The 20,706-nt window shown below is 37.7% G+C and overlaps 1 protein-coding gene across 39 annotated transcripts in view; it reads left to right on the forward strand.

Annotated features, from left to right (window-relative positions):
* The window catches only part of WDSUB1 (WD repeat, sterile alpha motif and U-box domain containing 1), a 52,229-nt gene that overhangs the window by 23,270 nt on the left and 8,253 nt on the right, over positions 1-20,706 (forward strand). For 11 of the 39 annotated variants that reach the window (XM_078327647.1, XM_078327653.1, XM_078327660.1 and 8 more), the window contains 6 exons: positions 3,493-3,526; positions 5,654-5,694; positions 5,775-5,881; positions 7,566-7,745; positions 11,608-11,694; positions 15,851-15,991. In XM_078327647.1, the coding sequence (XP_078183773.1) occupies positions 3,493-3,526; positions 5,654-5,694; positions 5,775-5,881; positions 7,566-7,745; positions 11,608-11,694; positions 15,851-15,991 (590 nt within the window). Of the gene's footprint in view, positions 1-3,038; positions 3,141-3,492; positions 3,527-5,653; positions 5,695-5,774; positions 5,882-7,565; positions 7,746-11,607; positions 11,695-12,855; positions 12,973-15,850; positions 15,992-20,706 lie in introns of those variants that run through there. The other 28 variants (XM_054258350.2, XM_054258347.2, XM_078327646.1 and 25 more) reach the window with 6 other exon arrangements.

Here is a 20,706-nt window from a genome sequence, read left to right on the forward strand (position 1 = left end):
GTTTTTCTTGTATTCTTGAGTGAGCAGAACTGAGGTTTTAGAGCACCACAAAATCGTAGGAATGAAGTATCAAAAGGCTGAATACTTGCCTCGTGAGGAAACTCTGGGGGAAAGGCGACACGGCAGATTGTGGTGGAATGTATGTACTAAAAATCTGGGGGAAGAGCTATAGTAGGCAGAAAATACATAACCAGGGATACCAAACAGTTGGATTTTTTGTTTAGTGTTGATTCAGCTTCAATTTAGGGAATATTTTGAAGTTGTTTTTTTTTTTGCTTCAGTAGTTTCAAAGTATTTTGTGTCTATTTAAGTTGGCTGTTATTCTCCTGGTATTGCAAATTCAAATCTCAAAATATTGAAAACTTCTATTATTTATCTCTAACACTAATTTACCTTCCTCAAAATCTAATGAATTATCGAATGCTATTGCATCTTCCTTGGAATCATCATTAGTTAAAGTAGAGGCAATAGGAAGTGAGTTTAAAATCCTTTCTTCAAGAAACTGCAGGTCTATTCATGTGTTTATAGTTTTCTTTCTTTTTTTTGGCATGGATTCAGTGGTCTCCTACTAGTTTATTGATGTTTGGCCTTTTGCTTCTCAAATACCTTTCTATACTTCATCAGCAAGTGAACCTATTCCGTTGCCCTCATGGCTAGCTGTGGCCTGTGAAGTCCTCTGGATTCCTTGGGTGAGCACTCAAGGTGCTTTGTATTTTTGTTCTAGGCTGTGTTTTTCAGCCTTATTGCTTGCTGTTCCCATATATAGACTCTTGATCGTTGCACTGACTTCTGTCTTCCCAATCCAGTGCTCATAGAGATCACTAATGATAATCCTGCTTATCAAGTGATGAGTTGGTTTGAACTGCCTCTGGTGGTAGTCTAGGAAAGTGAGATTTCCTTTTTATTTTGGGGTTTTGTTTTTGTTTTTTTTTGGTACCAAAGAGGATTTTATTTGAGACAGTGTAATGGGGACCAGATGATAGAACTACTTTCTTTGTAAGCTTAGCACGGCTGGGCTCTAGCCAGCTCCAAATGAAATTTTGGCTAATTATCCCTTTAGAAAAGTCAGGCTTAAGCAGAACTAGGCTCTAGGTCAATTAACCAAAAGCCAGTTCACCCAGTGACCAGTTCATTTATTAAAAAAAAAAAAAAAATATATATATATATATATATATATGAGTTTCATTTGACCAGTTTTCCTTTTCTCTTATCATATCTTAAAAAGTAATATTTAATGTGCTCCTGACTCCCAGCCATGGTGCTGTAGCTGAAGACCTGGTTTCCTTAGCTGTTATTAAAGTATTTTTTTGTGTGTGGATACTTTTTGAAATTGATGTCCCTGTGATGGGACAAGCATGGGAATTTATGTCCTGCCATCTTGCTGACACCACTCTTCAGTTGTACATGTGTGTTTGTGTGTGTATGTTTTAAGGATGCTCAAAATAGTGGAATTTGACCTAAGATTTCAGATATTCCGCAATTATAACTTATACCTTGAAGAACTTAGAACTAAACTGTCCTCAAATTATGTTCATCATATACATACTCATGTAATGTTAGCTGTAATGTAATAGTCAATACTGTTTCTCACTGTATTTTGAGATTGTATTTCAATTTCTAATATTGAAAGCTATAATTCTTCTTGACATCCGGAATGAATTTCAGTTGTCCCTTGGTATCTGCAGGGGATTGGGTCCAGGACCCCTACCTTGGATACCAAAACCTGTAGATGCTCAAATCCCTTACATAAAATGGTATAATATTTGCATGTAACCTACACATATCATCCATATACTTTAAATCATCTCTAGATTACTTACAAAACCTAATACAACTTAAATGCTATGTAAATAGTTTTGCAGCATTTTTATTTGTATTATTGTTATTTTTTTCTTGAATATTTTTATTTTTCTTGAATATTTTGATTCATAGGTAGTTGAATTCACAGATGGGAAACCTGTGGATATGGAGGGCCGATAGTACATGCTTCTCAAGTTCTTGTGTTTTATTTTATATGTTTGAACTTTTAAAGTATAATTTCTATTTTGACCTTATGACAAAGATTCTGTAGTCAATATCCATCATCACCATTGGCGGGTCTACTGAACAAGGAATTTTAAGCTTTCTAATAGGTGTGAATCCTGTGGTCAGACTATGACCAGCTCCCTTAATAATAAGTACAAATATTAATATTCTACAGAGTTTGGTACCACTTGTATTATTGATGTGTTTTCTCACCTTGCAGTGTATATTGTTCTGGCATAAAGCCTGAAATTTCCGATGGAAATGCCAGATAGAGGCATAATATCTGTTGTTTTAAATTACATACTTCATAATGTACTTGTGTGTGTGTGATATTCTTTTTCTTTGCTAGAATAACCCCAGATGTCTTTTAATTTTTATACCATTAAAAGGAATCATGTAGTCAACATCAAGTTTATAATTTTCAAAAATAGATGATAATCAAAACATACATACATTGATTAGCAATTAAGGCATACCATATCAGTGGTAAAGAATAAGCTGGGTGCGGCGGCTCAGGCCTGTAATTCCCAGCACTTTGGGAGGCTGAGGCAGGTGAATTAGGAGGTCAGGAGATTGAGACCATGGTGAAACCCCATCTCTACTAAAAAAAAAAAAATACAAAAATTAGCTGGGCGTGGTGGCGCACACCTGTGGTCCCAACTCCTTGGGAGGCTGAGGCAGGAGAATTGCTTGAACCTGGAAAGTGGAAGTTGCAGTGAGCCGAGATTGCGTTCTGGCAACAGAGTGAGACTCTGTCTCAAAAAAAAAAGAAAAAAAGAAAGAAAGCAAAAGTTCTATCTGAAGCAAAACCAAGTAGCAAACAATAGCGTTTCCTTGTGGTTTTTCCATTCAGTTACTAACTTGTTATAGAGTTGTGTTATGTATCAGAGATGCTTGTTCTGTTCATGGTCATATAGTATAAGTAGTATATACTATTGTTTTAATAAAGCTTATAATTTTCTAAATTTTATATATGGCATGTAGTTTTTTTGTTTTGTTTTTGTTTGAGACAGAGTCTTACTCTGCCACCCAGGCTGGAGAGCAGTGGTGCAATCTTGGCTTATTGCAACCTCCACCTCCTCTCGCCTCAGCTTCCCAAGGAGCTGTGATGACAGGTACATGCCACCATGCCCAGATAATTTTTTTTCTTTATTTTTAGTAGAGATGGGTTTCTCCATGTTGGCCAGGCTAGTCTCAAAACTCCCCTCAGGTGATCCACCCACCTCGGCTTCCCAAAGTGCTGGGATTATAGGCGTGAGCCACCATGCCCGGCCACATGTAGTTTTTTGAATTAACGTTTTCACACATATGAAAAAAAGATTGCATTCTAAATGTATTTGAATATCTGTATTTTCTAAAGTCACTAAAATTTTCTAAGTCACTAAAATTATTTAAAAATACTGATTACATAAATGTTATACTTTGTTTTTATACTACTTTTCACCTATAATTTCTTTTCTTTTAAAGATCAGTGGATAAGTCGGTTATAGTATATGATACTGTAAGTATTTAAAAACCTTGTGGTGATCTATGAAAGTTATGTTTATTAGACTACTGAACTTCAAGTTAGGCACCATAGAAAAAGTATTTGTTTTTTCTGTTTAGTATGACTAAGAACATATACATCTTCACAAATGCTGAAATAGTTATGCAAGTAAGATACTGGTTCTGCAAGAAGGCCTTAAATATTCAGTAATGATTTTAAGATGGATAGATTTTAGATGTGATCATAAAAATACATATTTAAAGAGCACCAGTATTCAAAACATCACATACAATCAATTATTAAACTTTTATACCAGGCTTTCATAATAGGAAAGGGTGAATGTTTATCCGAGGGCTTTTGGCAAATATGGTTGAAAGTGACCTACCATTCTTAGAGTCCTGGCTGTATTTAGAGAGTAGCATAAGAAAGAATAGGTTATCATGGACTTGGAAAATGGGAGTTTGTTTGTTTGTTTGTTTGTTGAGATGGAGTCTCACTCTGTTGCCAGGCTGGAGTACAGTAGTGCGATCTCGGCTCACTGCAACCTGTGCCTCCTGGGTTCAGGCAGTTCTCGGCCTCCCAAGTAGCTGGGATTACAGTCACGTGCCACCACATCCAGCTAATTTTTGTATTTTTAGTAGAAATGGGGTTTCAACATGTTGGCCAGGCTGGTCTTAAACTCCTGACCTCATGATACCCCTGCCTTAGCTTCCCAAATTGTTGAGGTTACAGGCATGAGCTACTGCACCCAGCTAAGATAATGGGAGTTTTTGACTGATCATGTGTGGGTAAAGACCAAGTTGTGGCCGAGTGCAGTGGCTCACACCTGCACTCAGAGGCTGAGGCAGGCAGATGGCTTGAGTCCAGGAGTTAAAGACCAGCCTGGCCAACATGGTGAAACCCCATCTCTACCAAAAATACAAAAACTTAGCCAACCATGGTGGTGTGTCCCTGTGATCCCAGCTACTTGGGAGGATGAGGTGCGAGGACGGCTTGAATACTAGAGGCTGGAGGTTGCAGTGAGCCAAGATCGCACCAGTGTACTCCAGTCTGGGCAAGAGTGAGACCCGTATCAAAAATAAAGTAGTTGAAAAAAATATTGTCCAAGAGAAATCAGTGTTGAGTGGAGCGTCTTGATGATTGAATTTAGGCTGTAGCTATGCCAGCAAATAAATGGAGATATAAGTAATCAAAGGATAGCAAGTTAAGCAAGTGATCTAAGCTAGTCCTCCACATAGAAGTTCAAGTCACTGAGTATTCTGGCAGGAAATGGGAAAGAATACTCAAGCTAGGTGAGATAGATCTTTAATATTTCTCATGAACTTTTCATGAGATTTTACATTCTCAAAAAAACCCACTTAATTTTCTCTGTAAAATATGTATGTGAGCTCCACTTAAATACACCTAAAATTGTTGGATGGCCACCTTAGTGTACTCAAAGTCTAAGGGATTAATTTCTTTCTTTTTTTATTTTTGAGATAGACTCTTGCTCTGTTGCCCAGGCTGGAGTGCAGTGGCACGATCTTGGCTTACTGCAACCTCCACCTCCCGGGCTCAAGCAATTCTCCTGCCTCAGCCTCTTAAGTAGCTGGGATATCAGGCACACGCCCAGCTAATATTTTGTATTTTTTGCAGAGATGGGGTTTCACCATATTGCCCAAGCGAATCTCAGACTCCTGGGCTCATGCAGTCCACCTGCCTCGGCTTCCTGACCTGTTGGGATTACAGTGTGAGCCACCGGGTTCGGTCAAGGGACTAATTTCTACCCACTGGTCCTGCAATGTGTACAAATCAAATGTCATAGCAAAAAATACAAATTATTTCATGTAGTAGATGTTTAGGTTACTATTAGTAGGTTCAAACAGATGAGCAAATGCTAAGGGTCTACTGTACTAAAAATTTCTAAGGAGGTGGCTAGCAGACAATAATGCCAATAATTGAGAAAAAGCGAAATAAATACCTGAGAATGCTGTTAGTTACAGATGCCATTTCTACTATTCATTGAGTAAAGTTTCAACCTATGTTAGTTACTAATAAATATTAACATGACCACTTAGTATACAAACCATTTATGTCAAATGAATCTATCAGTAACTTTACTCTTACCTGAATAAATGTAAAGCTGTTTTTGTTGTTTTTCAGAATACTGAGAATATACTTCACACATTGACTCAGCACACCAGGTTTGAACTTAACCTCACTTTGTATTAATGTAATTTAAAAAGTAGACAGAAGATACATAATGGCTGTTTTTATTAACTAGGTATGTCACAACTTGTGCTTTTGCACCTCATACCCTTTTACTTGCTACTGGTTCAATGGACAAGACAGTGAACATCTGGCAATTTGACCTGGAAACACTTTGCCAAGGTTAGTAAAGACATCATTTTAAACTCATTTCAACCCCACTCACCATTTAAGTCAGAAAGTAAGTAAATCGGGCCAGGCATGGTGGCTCACGCCCGTAATCCCTGCTTTTTGGGAGGCCAAGGTGGGCGGATCACTTGAGGTCAGGAGTTTGAGACCAGCCTGGCCAACACGATGAAACTCATCTCTACTAAAAATACAAAAAAGTAGTGGAACGTGGTGGCACATGATTGTAATCCCAGCTACTCAGGAGGCTGAGGCAGGAGAATTGCTTGAACCTGGGTGGTGGAGGTTGCAGTGACCCAAGATTGTGCCATTTCATTCCTGCCCACGCAACAAGAGTGAAACTCTGTCTCAAAAAAAAAAAAAGGCCAGGTGCGGTGGCTCAAGCCTATAATCCCAGCACTTTGGGAGGCCGAGGCGGGTGGATCATGAGGTCAAGAGATCAAGACCATCCTGGTCAACATGGTGAAACCCCATCTCTACTAAAAATACAAAAAATTATCTGGACATGGTGGCGTGTGCCTGGAATCCCAGCTACTCAGGAGGCTGAGGTGGGAGAATTGCTTGAACCCAGGAGGTGGAGGTTGCGGTGAGCCGAGATTGTGCCATTGCACTTCAGCCTGGGTAACGAGCGAAACTCCGTCTGAAAAAAAAAAGTTAGTGAATCATTTGACAGGTTATTCACATTGCTTTTCTCAGTATAAAGTATACATCCAAATTTAATGTCACTTAAAAATAATTTAGCCTAGGATGTTGGCTGACAGGTATAATCCCACCACTTTGGGAGGCTGAGACAGTTGGATTGTATGAGCCCAGGAACAACATGATATTAGCTTGGGCAACATGGCAAAACCCCATCTCTACAAAAAAAATACCAAAATTAGCCACACATGGGGGTGTGCACCTGTGGCCCCCACTAGGGCTACTGAGGTGGGAAGGATCACCTGAGCCCAGGAAGTCATGAGGCTTCAGTGAGCTGAGAACATGCTACTCTACTTAGCCTAGGCAGGAGAGTGAGATCCCATCTCTAAAATAATAATTTTAGAGAAGCCAGTGTTGAAATGGCTGGCAGGTATTAAAGCTGTTAGTAAATGCTTTTGGTGCATGTTCACCTGTCCCACACTTCCCATGGTTTGTAAGCTATTTGTTTATACTTTGTACTAATTTTTCAGGTAAACACAGCCTCAGGACAAAATAGAAATTATCATTGTATTGTGTTAGTTTTATTTTTGGCATCAAGCAATACTGGCACATAATTTAGGAGTTTTATTTTTATCACTTAATGAACCAAATAGTGGTGCTGATATGCAGATGATGGAGCGAATAGGATACCTTTGCTACTATGAATTTTATATAATACACAATTGTTTTCCTGATGTGAAAAAGAAAATGTTCCAAAAGGAAGGAAGTTAAAGTGGTAAAACAGGTGTTTTTTTGTTTTTTTGGTGACAAGGTCTCCCTATGTTACTCAGGCTAGTCTTGAACTCCTGACTTCAAGCGATCCTCCTGCGTCAGCCTCTCAAGTAACTAGGGTTATAGGCACCAGCCATTGTACCCAGCCATTGTACCCAGCTATAAAACGCAGATTTAAGGAAATTTAATTTACTTTTAATTCAAAGTGAGAATGTTTAAAAGAAAGTGCTTTTTTGTTTGTTATATCAGTTACCTTTTTGTTTATTTTAAGCAAGGAGCACAGAAGATCACCTGAAGCAATTTACTGAAGATTGGTCAGAGGAGGATGTCTCCACATGGCTTTGTGCACAAGGTCTAAAAGACCTTGTGGGAATTTTCAAGATGAATAACATTGATGGAAAAGAACTGTTGAATCTTACAAAAGAAAGTCTGGCGGCTGATTTGCAAATTGGTAAGCTTAGTTTAAGATAGGCAATCTTAAAAACAACTTTTACCAAATTACTCTGCAATTGGTTTTTGTTGCATTAATGGTTTCTTCTTAATGTTCTGGCACTACACTAATGACCCGTCCTGTTGATTATGGTTATCCTAGCAGTTGTGACATGGAGTTTCATTATGGTTTTCATTTTCATTTACCTAATGACATGGAGCATCTTTCAAGTGCTTATTGGCCATTTATATATCATCTTTAGAGAAATGTCTGTTTAGATCCATTGCCAATTTTTAAACTGGGTTGTCTTTTTATTGTTGACTTTTAAGAGTTGTTTATGTATTCTGGGTACTAGATCCTTATCAAAAACAAGTTTTGATAGCATGTTCTAATAAACGTAATTGCCAGACACTATTACCAATATGCTATAGTAAAATTTTAGTTAACCAGAAAGTTCAGGAAATAAGATATTCATGTTGAGATTTATTATTAATGAAGGGTAAAATAACTAAAAATGTTTCTTATAGAAAACCATTTTAAAGTATAGCATTATACTTTCCTTACATAGTAAACATAGTATGTGAGCTTATTTCAATCTCTTGGAAACCTATGGCCTTTTAAGGAGTTAACAGAATGGTTTTGTGAAAATACATAGTTAAATGGTTTTGTGCTATACTCAGGCTATACTTGAGTACAGTCACTTTTCTATCTCTTTTTTTTGTGGGGTGGGGAAAGGATAGGGTCTCATTCTGTTGCCCAGGCTGGAGTACAGTGGTGCAATCATGGCTCACTACAGTCTTGACCTCCTAGGCTCAAGTGATCTTCCTGTCTCAGCCTCCCAAGTAACTGGAACCACAGGCACATGCCACCACGCCCAGCTAATTTAAAAAATTTTTTGTAGAGATGAGACCTCCCTCTGGTCTTAAATTCCTGGGTTCAAGCAGTCCTCCAGCCTCGGCTTCCCAAAGCGTTGGGATTATGGGCATGAGCCACTATGCCCAGAATCTCTCTCTAATAAAATATTTCCTTTCTAAGTTCCACTTTTCTTTTGAGAGTAGGTAAGAGTAGGAGCTTTGTTTTTTTGTTTTTTGTTTTATTTGGAGTCTCTCTCTGTCCCCCAGGCTGGAGTGCAGTGGTGTGATCCCGGCTCACTGCAACTTCCACCTCGCAGGCTGCAGGCATGTGCCACCACGCTCGGCCAATTTTTTTGTAATTTTAGTAGCATGGGGTTTTACCATATTGACCAGGCTGGTCTCAAACTCCTGACCTTGTGATCCGCCCACCGTGACCTCCCAGAGTGCTGGAATACAGGCGTGAGCCACCGAGCTTGGCCAGAGCTTTGTTTTTTAAAAAAATCTTGTGAATTTAACATCTTAATTAATTTCTTGTTAATCTCTCACAATGAATCTTAAGGATACCTTATCAAGTAGAAGTACCTGACAATATGAAATAATTTCAGATTCAACAAAGGATGTTTGAAAACATAAGCAAAGCATATAAAAGCAATTAATAGAAATAAAGTTCTGTTTTTTATAACTAGGTAAAGAATAAGGCATTCTAGTTTTTTGTTTGTTTGTTTGAGACAGACTGGAGTGCTTTGGCATGATCATGCCTCACTGCAGCTTCAACCGCCTAGGTTTAAGCAGTCCTCCTGCTTCAGCCTCATGAGTAGCTAGAACCACAGCATGTGCCACTAGGCCTGGCTAATTTTTTAAATTATTTTTAGAGCTGAGGTCTCACTACTTTGCCCAGGCTGGTTTCAAACTCCTGACCCCAAGTGACTCTCCTGCCTTGGCCTCCCAAAGTGCTAGGATTACAGGCATGAGCCACTGCCCCTGGCCAAGAATAAGACATTCTTGTAGGATTCAATTAATGACCTGAAATTGTTTTTTGAAGGCTGAATCTCAGGTTTAGCAGTACTATTCATTTTACCTTAAGTTCAATGAAATGGGTTTTGGAAGTGTAAGTCCCAAGCCAAAACTGAAATATAATTTAAACAAGTTCTGTGATGATCTAATAGGTGAATTTGAAAAACCATTATCAAGAATGGAGATAAAAATGTTTCACATTCTCTAGTAAATAAGGACTCTGATGCTTGTGATTAGGATTTGGCGATCAAACCGGGCATGGTGGCTCATGACTGTAATCCCAGCACTTTGGGAGGCCGAGGAGGGTGGATCACCTTACATCGGGAGTTGGAGACCAGCCTGACCAACATGGAGAAACCCTGTCTCTACTGACAATACGAAATTAGTCGGGCGTGGTGGTACATGCTTGTAATCCCAGCTATTCAGGAGGCTGAGGCATGATAGTTGCTTGAACCTGGGAGGCGGAGGTTTCAGTGAGCCAAGACTGCCACTGCACTCCAGACTGGGCAACAAGAGTAAAACTCCGTCTCAAAAAAAAAAAAAAAAAAAGATTTGGAGATCTAGCAAACTCAACAAATGAGACTTAGAATAAAGTAGTAAAAATAGTCTATAACATTTATGGTTTACATCATTCCAATTTAAGGTTTTTGCAGCCTTCATTGTAAAGGATTGAGTGACTAACTTTAATCTATAAATGCTATTGTAAGCTACAATGAATTTCTTTAGTCCTGAATTTTAAGAAAAATAGACCCTCAACATAGTAAATTGCACTAATAGATAATTAAATTTGGCCTAGAAATAAATGTGTTGAGGCAAACCAATGAGTATATATGCTAATTAATTTTACTTTTTAAATGCATATCTATTTTACCTGCATTTGCCTTTGTGATACAGCTGTTTAAAACAGCTCCTATGTCAATGTGAATAAATCTGAATTTAACATTCAGCAGATGGAAGAAGCTGATTAATTGTGCAGTAAAGTACATTGGAGTGTTTGAGACCAAAGTTGTATATCTGTTATGTTTGACATTTAAATTATTTTAAAGGAATTGAGCAGTTTATCCAATCTTTTTTCAATGGGTCTTTTGTAAATAATCAATGAAATTTCTGCAGCCTTAAATATGTTTGACTTTGGAGCTTTAACCAAAGATAATAGGCATTTTCTAGGATTTTGTTAATGGAAACCTAAGGTACAATAGACATCCAGCTTTAGTTAAGAAATAATTCCTTATATCTAGTTCTATATTTGTATAACGAGTACAGGTTCAAGAGATCCTTGATGTTGAGAGGGATGTGTCTTTAGACATTTGCTATGAATTTGTGACTACTGTAAGATTTAATATCTCATTCAAAAGGCATAAAGTGTGAAAGGTTAAGAGTAGGAGAGTCACTTTTAAATGTAGTAATATGCCATGAGTGATTCTAGTAATTGGCCACACAGCTTCCATCTGTCTACTCATTGGCCTCAGTTTATATCTAGGCCTTGGGAGCATGGCACATTGCTACGTATCTTGGAGTTTGAAATTTCTATAGAAGATAAAATGATAGAAACTTAAAATGACAAATGCCAAGGATATTATATATCATGTCAATATTTATGATTATATTCAGATAATCATCAACCATAGATGCCTAATTGGCAATGAGATTTTTTTTTTCAAAGGGTTCATTCTTCCATTTGCTCTAAGAAATTATAAAAACACCTAAGACATTTTTATCATTTTCTAACTTAAACTAGAAATTCAAATATATCACCTGTCTTTACATCCTCAGATTTTGAAAGTTTCACATTTCAATTCTTATTATTATGTAGATTTTCACTTGTTGCCTGTGTAATTGCATTTATTGTTAAGTACTTGAACATTTACAGTTTTGTTCTATTTTGTTATTGTTTATGTGTGATAAAAGTGAAACAAACCTTTCAAATCTAGTTATTGTGCACTGACCGCCTGCTGGAAGGGGCATAACCCTCCTCAGTCAGCTGCTGTCTTAAGTCGGCCTACTCTCCTTTCCAGTGCTTACTTGTTGGACACACTGGGATCTCATTTGCTCAGGCCCATCAGATGTCCTGTCGCTTTCCTCTATGAAGATGCCAACCACAGGTCTTTATGGGTGTTAATGGTTTGTCCTCACTCATGGATATTGTAGGGTTTATGAAGATGTCTTACTACCTTGTTTTGTTGGAAATGTCCATGCAATTTGAATTTATCTAGTTGCTCTTTTTTTTCATAGAAATTTAAAAACTATACTGCTTCTATCATCTTCTCCACATCCTCTCTTAAAAACTCCTCCTGTACCTAAATAGCTGTTTTCCATTCTTTATAGGTTTTATGTCTTCTCTTGTTTCTTCTTGATCATTCTATGTAGAAATTTGATTTTTTTAAATTAAAATTTATATTTTAAAAAAGCAGATTTTTAGTTTTCTTTGTAACAATCCAGCATTTGGTTCTGTTGTTCTCTGTCAGGGCAGGGGAGAGGTGAGTCAGTGACCACTTTGGTGGTCTCTGCTTGTTGAATTCCAGGCTCTCGTGCTGTCCTGGTAACCGGCCTCCAGCTGGGGCTGCTGTGGCAATGGTACTTATAGGACAAAGTTGGGAGAGTGAAGGGCACATGTAGTAAGGTCTCTGTCTCATTCAGGTACCCACAGCTCTGCTCTGTGCTGTCATTTCCCAGCTCCCGTTCTGGAACCCAGTTACATTCTGTTTCCTGAGAGGATTTTAGCATTGAGTTTTATATCCATTAGTTTAGTTTTATATATTTGATGGTTACTAGTTTCTAGATTCCATCAAACTCTCAGTGATGTAGCATTTCCAGAGTTGGGTAATTTTAACTTGTCATCAAGAATCAGATGTCTTTTCAGGATTATAGTCAATAATAGCCCAGTACTGGTACCGAGGGTTTACTAGCCCTCAACTGGTAAGGGTCCTTTCTTTCTCAGCAATTAAGTGTATAAAACTTTTTCTCAATCCCCAGTCACAAAAAGAGATGTTTGTTTCTGGTAAAGCTCTGGGGATGTAGTTCAGTAAATGCGTTCCTGAGCGCAAGGCGATCTGAGCATTTCTAAATGACATTAAGATTGGACAAGGATAACACCCAGTTTAACCTTATCTGGGGAATTTTGAATTAGGCCTTCTGTGTTCTCTATGATAAATATTATAAGCATTCCAAGTATTAGCACACATACAGAATATTTTTTACAGGAAAGTATACTTTTCTCAGAATATTAGTTGCTCCTATATTTTTTTCTATTTTTTTTTTTTTAGAGACAGTCTCACTCTGGTGCCATGATTACAGTGGCATGAACATGGCTCACTGAAGCCTCCACCTTCTGGGCTCTATAGATCCTCCTGCCTCAGCCTCCTGAGGAGCTGGGACTACAGGTATGCACCACCATGCCCAGCTAATTAAAAAATTTTTTTTGGTAGAGAAACAGTCTTGTTGTGTTGCCCAGCCTGGTCTCAAACTCCTGGTCTTAAGCAGTGCTCCCACCTTGGCCTCTCAAGTGCTGAGATTATAGGCATAAACCTCTATACCCAGCCTCCTTTTCTTATCATAAGTTATATAATTATCTCTTTAAATGAGATGTCTACTGTCTTATTGTAAACATGTTCTAGAAACATTTATGACAGTTTTTGAAGCCATGTCTCTACTCACGTGGAAGATTTTCAGTAGGCATACTCCAGTCATGTAGATTTTCTACCATCTCATCCCCTAATACCCCACTTCAGCAAATCTTGATCTTATCAAAACCTTTATTCTGTTGATCTTACACACCTGTTATCTATCTCTCCTCTTATTTTCCACCTTACTTAGAATACATGATCCATCATTATAATTCCTCTTAAACCTTCCATTGTATTTGCCTGGTAAAATAAAAACACACCACTCAGCTAACCCTTGGAAAACACAGCATTGTGAATGGGATATTCTGGGAAGAGGTAGACTTGATAAACTGTGTTTCTCTGACTTGTTACATTAAAGGCTGGGTGTGGTGATCAGATAATACTATGCTGCATTTTAGAGGTACTTCCCTAACCAAGCACTTTTAAGTACTTTTGTGTTGAAATAACTTTCTCTTAAATCTGGATAGTGATTGCATAAAGAATTTAAGAGAATCTTTGAGTCCTAAATATTTTTGCAAACTCATATTCAGTATGTAAAGAAATCATTGATTTGTTCGTGGAGCTTTAAAACACTTGTTTTAAAAATCTTCAGTTCAGTTTCAGCATATTCTGTTGGAAGGAAGTCACAGGAAAGCAGCCCCTTGGTGGCGGGGAGCTGCTAGGATAACTTGCCACATTCACATGAATTCGGGCAGAGCCCAGACTGATTCAAATGGTTTATTAGTTGTGACACAGCAGACACTTGCACTTTAGGTTCTCATTGTTTCCCCTCCTTCCCCCCGACCCCTTTTTTTGAGGCACTCTCTTGCTGTGTCACCCAGGCTGGAGTGCAGTGGTGCAGTCTCAGCTCACTGCAACCTCTGCCTCCTGGGTTCAAGCAATTCTCCTGCCTCAGCCTCCCAAGTAGCTAGGATTACAGGCATGTGCCACCATATCTGGCTATTTTTTTTGTATTTTTAGTAGAGATGGAGTTTCACCATGTTGGCCAGGCTGGTCTTGAACTCCTGACCTCAAGTGATCCACCTGCCTCATCCTCCTAAAGTGCTGGAATTACAGGTGTGAGCCACTGTGCCTAGCCTCCCCTTTCCCTCTTGAGTTTCATGGTGGTGATTTATGTTTGTGTCACAGCTGAGAAGCCCAGAGCTTGGGAAACCCCTAGTCTTACAAGGGGGTTACCAGCAAAATAGCCCCCACAAGGAAGACATTATAGTGGTCAGGAAACATCTGTCCTCCTTGGGGAGGGAAACACTATCTCTAGCTTTCAAGGATGTTTTTAGACATCCTTGAGAAGACTGTCCAAAACACAGGGTGTCCTAAGATGTGTATAAATATTACGGGCATTACCTCCCAACAGAAAGAAAGTTGGTTTGGCTTTTTCTAGTAACTATAAGGCATTCTGAAATCTAATTCTTCTACCTATCTCAACATAAAGTAGAACTGTCAGATAGTTCTAAAAGTGTAAACAGCCAATAATTCTAAAATTTCTAAAATTAGCTGAGCACAGTGGCTCATGCCTGTAATCCCAGCACTTTGGGAGGCTGAGGCGGGTGGATCGCGAGGTCAGGGGTTCAAGACCAGCCTGACCAACATGGTGAAACCCCGTCTCTACTTAAAAATACAAAAATTAGCCGGGCATGGTGGCATGCACCTGTAATTCCAGCTACTTGGGAGGCTGAGGCAGGAGAATTGCTTGAACCTGGGAAGTGAAGGTTGCAGTGAGCTGAGAGCCCGCCATTGTATTCCAGCCTGGGTGACAGAGCAAGATTCTGTCTCAAAAAAAAAAAATCCTAAAATTAATTATAACTATCTAAAATTAAAAATCAGAGTAATTTTTAAAAATTAAGAATACAAACAAGTGAAATATGCATACAGATGAGCTTTTTTTATGATTGTGTTTCTTACAAGAATCAGCAAATATACCCAATTTCATTAAGTTTAAAACTATGGCATTTTTATGTTTTGAACTCAAAGCATATTTAAAAATGATTTTTAGGAAATTTTTTGTTGAATCAAGAACCAGTAAAGCCTTTCTAATTTTATAGATTATATTAGTGTCTGGCAACCTGAAATTATTGAACTTTCAGAATCTAAGTTTATTTAAAATTAACTATTAGCTGCTGATATATTTTAACCATACAAATATTCTATACAACAGAGATTTGTTAATGAATTTGTTAAAAAAAAAACCATAGTTCCTTGTAGTAAAACAGGATATCAGAAGATTGATTTCTGGTGGTAGTAGATAAAATCTCTATTTGTGGCTGGGTGTGGTGGCTCACACCTTTAATCCCAGCGCTTTGAGAGGCCCAGGCAGTTGGATCATTTGAACCCAGGAGTTTGAGACCAGTGTGGACACTATAGTGAAACCTTATCTCTACAGAAAATACATAAATTGATTAGGCATGGGGTGCTGTGTGCCCGTAGTCCCAGCTACTCAGGAGACTGAGGTGGGAGGATCACTTGAGCCCAGGAAGTTGAGGCTGCAATGAGCAGTGATTGTTATGCCACTGCACTCCAGCCTGGGCTAAAGAGTGAGACCCTGTCTCAAAAACAAAAACTCCAGCAACTCTGTTTGTGAATGACTTACATAAGGGGTACTAGTAGGTATTCAACCCTAACAATAGTTTCTTTTCAGAATCTCTAGGACTGCGTAGTAAAGTGCTGAGGAAAATTGAAGAGCTCAGGACCAGGGTTAAATCCCTTTCGTCAGAAATTCCTGATGAATTTATATGTCCAATAACGAGAGAGCTTATGAAAGATCCAGTCATTGCATCAGGTATGTGTGATGCTTTACCAAGTTGTAGGGGGTGTTTTGTGCTAAATGAATAAAAAAATGTAGAAAGTTCTTAGAAGTTTGCTTAAATGTAAAGAATATTCAGAATTTGCTTTCTTTTAAATAATTTGGTTTTTCTTAAACTAATTAGACCTTGGGTGAACAAATGAACATTGTATATTTCATAATAAAATTGGACAGAGTAGTTATGGAGTTGACACAAAAGGATTTTTACTTAAACTTGTGAAATGTGTATTTAGTTGCTAGGATGTAAAGATAAAATACTATTTTTTTAAAGATAGATTGTTGAGATCTCTTATGTTTGTCTACCATGAATTTAAACAATCTTATACAAATAAGAATTTAATTATAAAGTTGTATCATTCCATATTTCTAATTGTTAACAAACCTACATACTTTATTTTATTTTTGAGACGGAGTTTCGCTCTTGTTACCCAGGCTGGAGTGCAATGGTGCGATCTCGGCTCACCGCAACCTCTGCCTCCTGGGTTCAAGCAATTCTCCCGCCTCAGCCTCCTGAGTAGCTGGGATTACAGGCACGCACCACCATGCCCAGCTAATTTTTTGTATTTTTAGTAGAGACGGGGTTTCAACATGTTGACCAGGATAGTCTCGATCTCTTGACCTTGTGATCTACCCGCCTCGTCCTCCCAAAGTGCTGGGATTACAGGCTTGAGCCACTGCGCCCGGCCGCCATACTTTATTATACATAGTTGTAATCAGTGAATCCAAATCATATATATTTTAAATTTTGGCCTACAGCTTCCTTATATGTTTCTGATTATTAGCTTAGGCTGAGGTGGCTTTGCCTAAAGTTTGTTGCTTTGAATAGCTTTACTCCATTGTGGCTCTGTGTTACGTTGTGTTTGACTTTTCTGTTAGTTGGTATATATGTGCTTGTAAATCTTTACACTGTAAATGGCATTATGCTGATATCTTTGCATATTTCTTTCTGTTGTTACTCTTAGGGTAATTTACATGGGTTATGTGTTGCAAAGAATTAGTCAACTTGAGGATATTTTATGAATGTGAAAATAGTTTGATAATATTTAGTTAGATGTGGTTTTTTTTTTTTATTCTTTTATATTTTACCGGGGACCTCTTGATAGATGTGTTATTTTCTAAAAAAAAAACCAGTTTAGAGTGCTGCCAGCAATATATCTAAATTGTACCTGTTTTTCCAGTTTTGTGATCATTGTAATTTATAACTTCATTTACTTTGCTAGCTTAATAGTTGTTTGGAAATTCTATTCCTTACTTTGCTAGGGAGGCAAAGAATTTTTTTACATGGCGGCTTACTATTTACATATAATTGAGTATAAAATATCTATTAGTCTTCTCTGATAATTAACTTAGCTGATGGACTTAGATACTGACCTTGTATATGCTGTCCACATTATTTGTGGAACTAATTATGCCATAAATTAGTGTCTTATTATTATGAGTTCTTCTATAGTAGGTACTTAAAGCTGTACCTGTATATAATAAGCACTCAATACAAGTCAGTTAGCTATTTTTATTTCAGGCTATGAAATTTTCTATGAGTATAGCAGTGGCTGCAAATTTTTTGACTTTGGTTTATCAGGACTCTTGTTTGCAGTTGAAAGCAGCTCAACTCAAGTTAGTTTAAGCAGAGATGGCAACTGATTTGTTAAAAGCGAATCTCAGGAAAACCTGGCAGCAAAGAGTGTCATAATTTATTGAGAGGCTTCTGAATATTCACTCTGTTATGTTCAGTGTGCTTTTTTCTACATGTTAAGAAAAAATGACCATAGACAGGCCTCAAATTTTAGTTTCCTACCAGGAGACAGCAATCTGACATTTCCTTCTGGCTGCAACTCTTTTGTGTCTGGCTTCTTTTTCTCAGCTTTCCAGATTGATGTATCTTGTTGTATTATCAGTAATTCATTTTTATTGCTGAGCAATGTTTCATTGCATAGATATGCTGTAATATGTTTGTCCATTAACCTGTCAATGGACTTTCAGGTCTTTTCTGCTTTGTGGCTGAAGCTGCTGTCACATTTATGTACAGATCTTTGGACATTTTTTCATGTCTTTTGGTTAAATATGTAGGAGTGAAATTACTGGGTTGTGTAAGTGAATGTTTAAAGGGACTACCAAAATGTTTCTCAAAGTGGACCATTTTAAGTTCCCAACTGAGACTTCCAGTTTCTTCTTCAGCACTTGATACTGCTAGTCTTTTCAATTCTGCCATTTTCGTGGCTATGAAGTGGTGGTATCTCATTGTGCTTTTAGTTTGCATTTCCCTCTTAACTAATGATGTTGAGCATCTTTTTTTCAGCTTATTTATCCATTCATATATCTTTTTTGTAATGTATACCTTCAATCTTTTCCCCATTTTGTATTGGATTATCGTATTGCATTGTGAGAGTTCCTTATAAATTCTAGGTACAAGTATTTTGCACAAGGTAATGTATTGCACATATTTTCTCCTGGTCTGTAGCCTGCCTCATCATTTTGATAACGATGTCTCTTATAGAGCAAAAGTTTTTAATTTTGACGAAGTCTAATTTATTTTTCACTTTGATTCATACTTTTTGAGTTCTAAGAAATCTGCCTACTGCAAGGTTTCAGAGATCTTTATCCTGTTTTCTTCTAGACATTTTAAGGTTTTATATTTTAGGCTTAGGTCTAGGACTTAGTTCAAATTTTTGTCTATGGCATTTTTCCTAAACAAATAGCCAGTTGTTCCAGCATCATTTATTGGGAAATCATTTTCTTAATGAATTATCTGGCACGTTTGTTAAAATCATCTGACTTATATCACAGGTCTATTTCTAGACTTTGTAGGATGTTTGATTTTTATGTCTATGTGCCAGTTACCACAGTGCTTTGATTACTGTAGCTTTATAGTCTTTTTCTGTTGCCCATGCTGGAGTGCAGTGGCTCCATCTTGGCTCACTGCAATCTCCACCGCCTGGGTTCAAGTGATTCTCATGCCTCAGCCTCCAAGTAGCTGGGATTACAGGCGTGCAACATCACGCCTGGCTAATTTTTTTCTATTTTTAGTAGAGATGGGATTTCACTGCATTGGTCAAGCAGGTCTTAAACTGCTGGCCTCGAGTGGTCTGCCTGCCTCACCTTCCCAAAATGCTGGGATTACAAGCATAAGCCACTGTACCTGACTGCTTTATACTAAGTCTTAAAGTCAGGTAGTATAAATCACATGACTTAGTTCTTTTCAAAACTATTTAGATTATTCTTGATCCTTTTGCATTTACACATAGATCTTAGAAATACTTTTTCAGTTTCCTTGCTCAGATTTTCACTGGGATGGTGTTTAATGTATAGATCAGTTTAGAGTTGAACCACTCCAATCCATGAACATGGTATCACTTTGCCTTTGCTTAGGTCTTCTTTTCCTTTATTAGCTTTGAATTTTAGTGTGTAGCTTTTGCACATTTTGTCAAAATTATCTTTAGGTAGCTTATTTTTTTAAAATGTTTAAATTTTTACTTTTTAGAGATGAGGTATCATTCTGTTGTCCAGGCTGGCATGCAGTGACACAATTTTAGCTCACTGCAGTTTTGACTTCCTGGGTTCACGTGATCCTTATGCCTTCCAAGTAGCTAGAACCATAAGCGTGTACCACCATGTCCAGCTAAACGTTTACAAAATTTTTATTTTTGTAGAGACGGGGTCTCTTTGTTGCCCAGGCTGGTCCTGAACTTGTGGCTTCAAACAGACCTCCTAAAATGCTGAGCTAAGAGGTCTAAGCCACTGAGCCTGGCCAGTAGCTGTTTTTTTTTTTTTTTTTTTTGAGACGGAGATCACACTCTGTTGCCAGGCTGGAGTGCAGTGGCACAATATCAGCTCACTGCAATCTCTGCCTCCTGGGTTCATGTGATTTTCCTGCCTCAGCCTCCCAAGTAGCTGGGATCATAGGCACGCCCTATCACACCCAGCTAATTTTTGTATTTTTAGTAGAGATGGAGTTTTACCATGTTGGCCAGGGTGGTCTTCATCTCTTCACCTCGTGATCTGCCCGCCTCAGGCTCCCAAAGTGCTGGGATTACAGGTGTGAGCCACCATGCCTGGCCAGTAGCTTGTATTTTTATGACACTGTACAATTTGCTCAAATAGAAATATAATTTTAAATAGAAATACACTTTTATATATTGACTTCGTGACCTTGCTACATTGATTAGTTAAGTCATCCTTCAGTAGCCAACTTCCTCAATATAAAAATCTGTGGATGCTTAAGTCCCATATATAAAATGATGTACTATTTGCATATGATTTACATCCTGTCCCTCCAAATCATCTCTGGATTACTTATGGCCAATTCAATGTAAGTGCTTTGTATATAGCTGTTACACTGTGTTGGCATTTTTTTTTTTATTTTATTGTTACTTTTCTGAATATTTTCCATCAGCAGTTGGTTGAATCAGTATATACAGACCCCTCAGATATGAAGGGCTGTTAGTAGCTTTTTAACATAAGCTTAATAGACTTTCTTTATACATGATTGTGTCATCTATCATTTCTTTCCAATCTGTGTGAATCCTTTTCAGAATTTTCTGAAATTTATAAATTTTAAATTGTTTTATAAATTATATCCTGTTTAAAATTATTATATCCTGTTTTAAAATTTTAAAAATTATTAAATTTTATAAATTATTTCCTGTTATTTTTGGTCAGAATTTTTAGTACAATGTTGTAAAGAAGTGGTGTAT

The sequence above is a fragment of the Callithrix jacchus genome, chromosome 6 (genome assembly GCF_049354715.1).
Source record: "Callithrix jacchus isolate 240 chromosome 6, calJac240_pri, whole genome shotgun sequence".
NCBI lineage: Eukaryota > Metazoa > Chordata > Mammalia > Primates > Cebidae > Callithrix > Callithrix jacchus.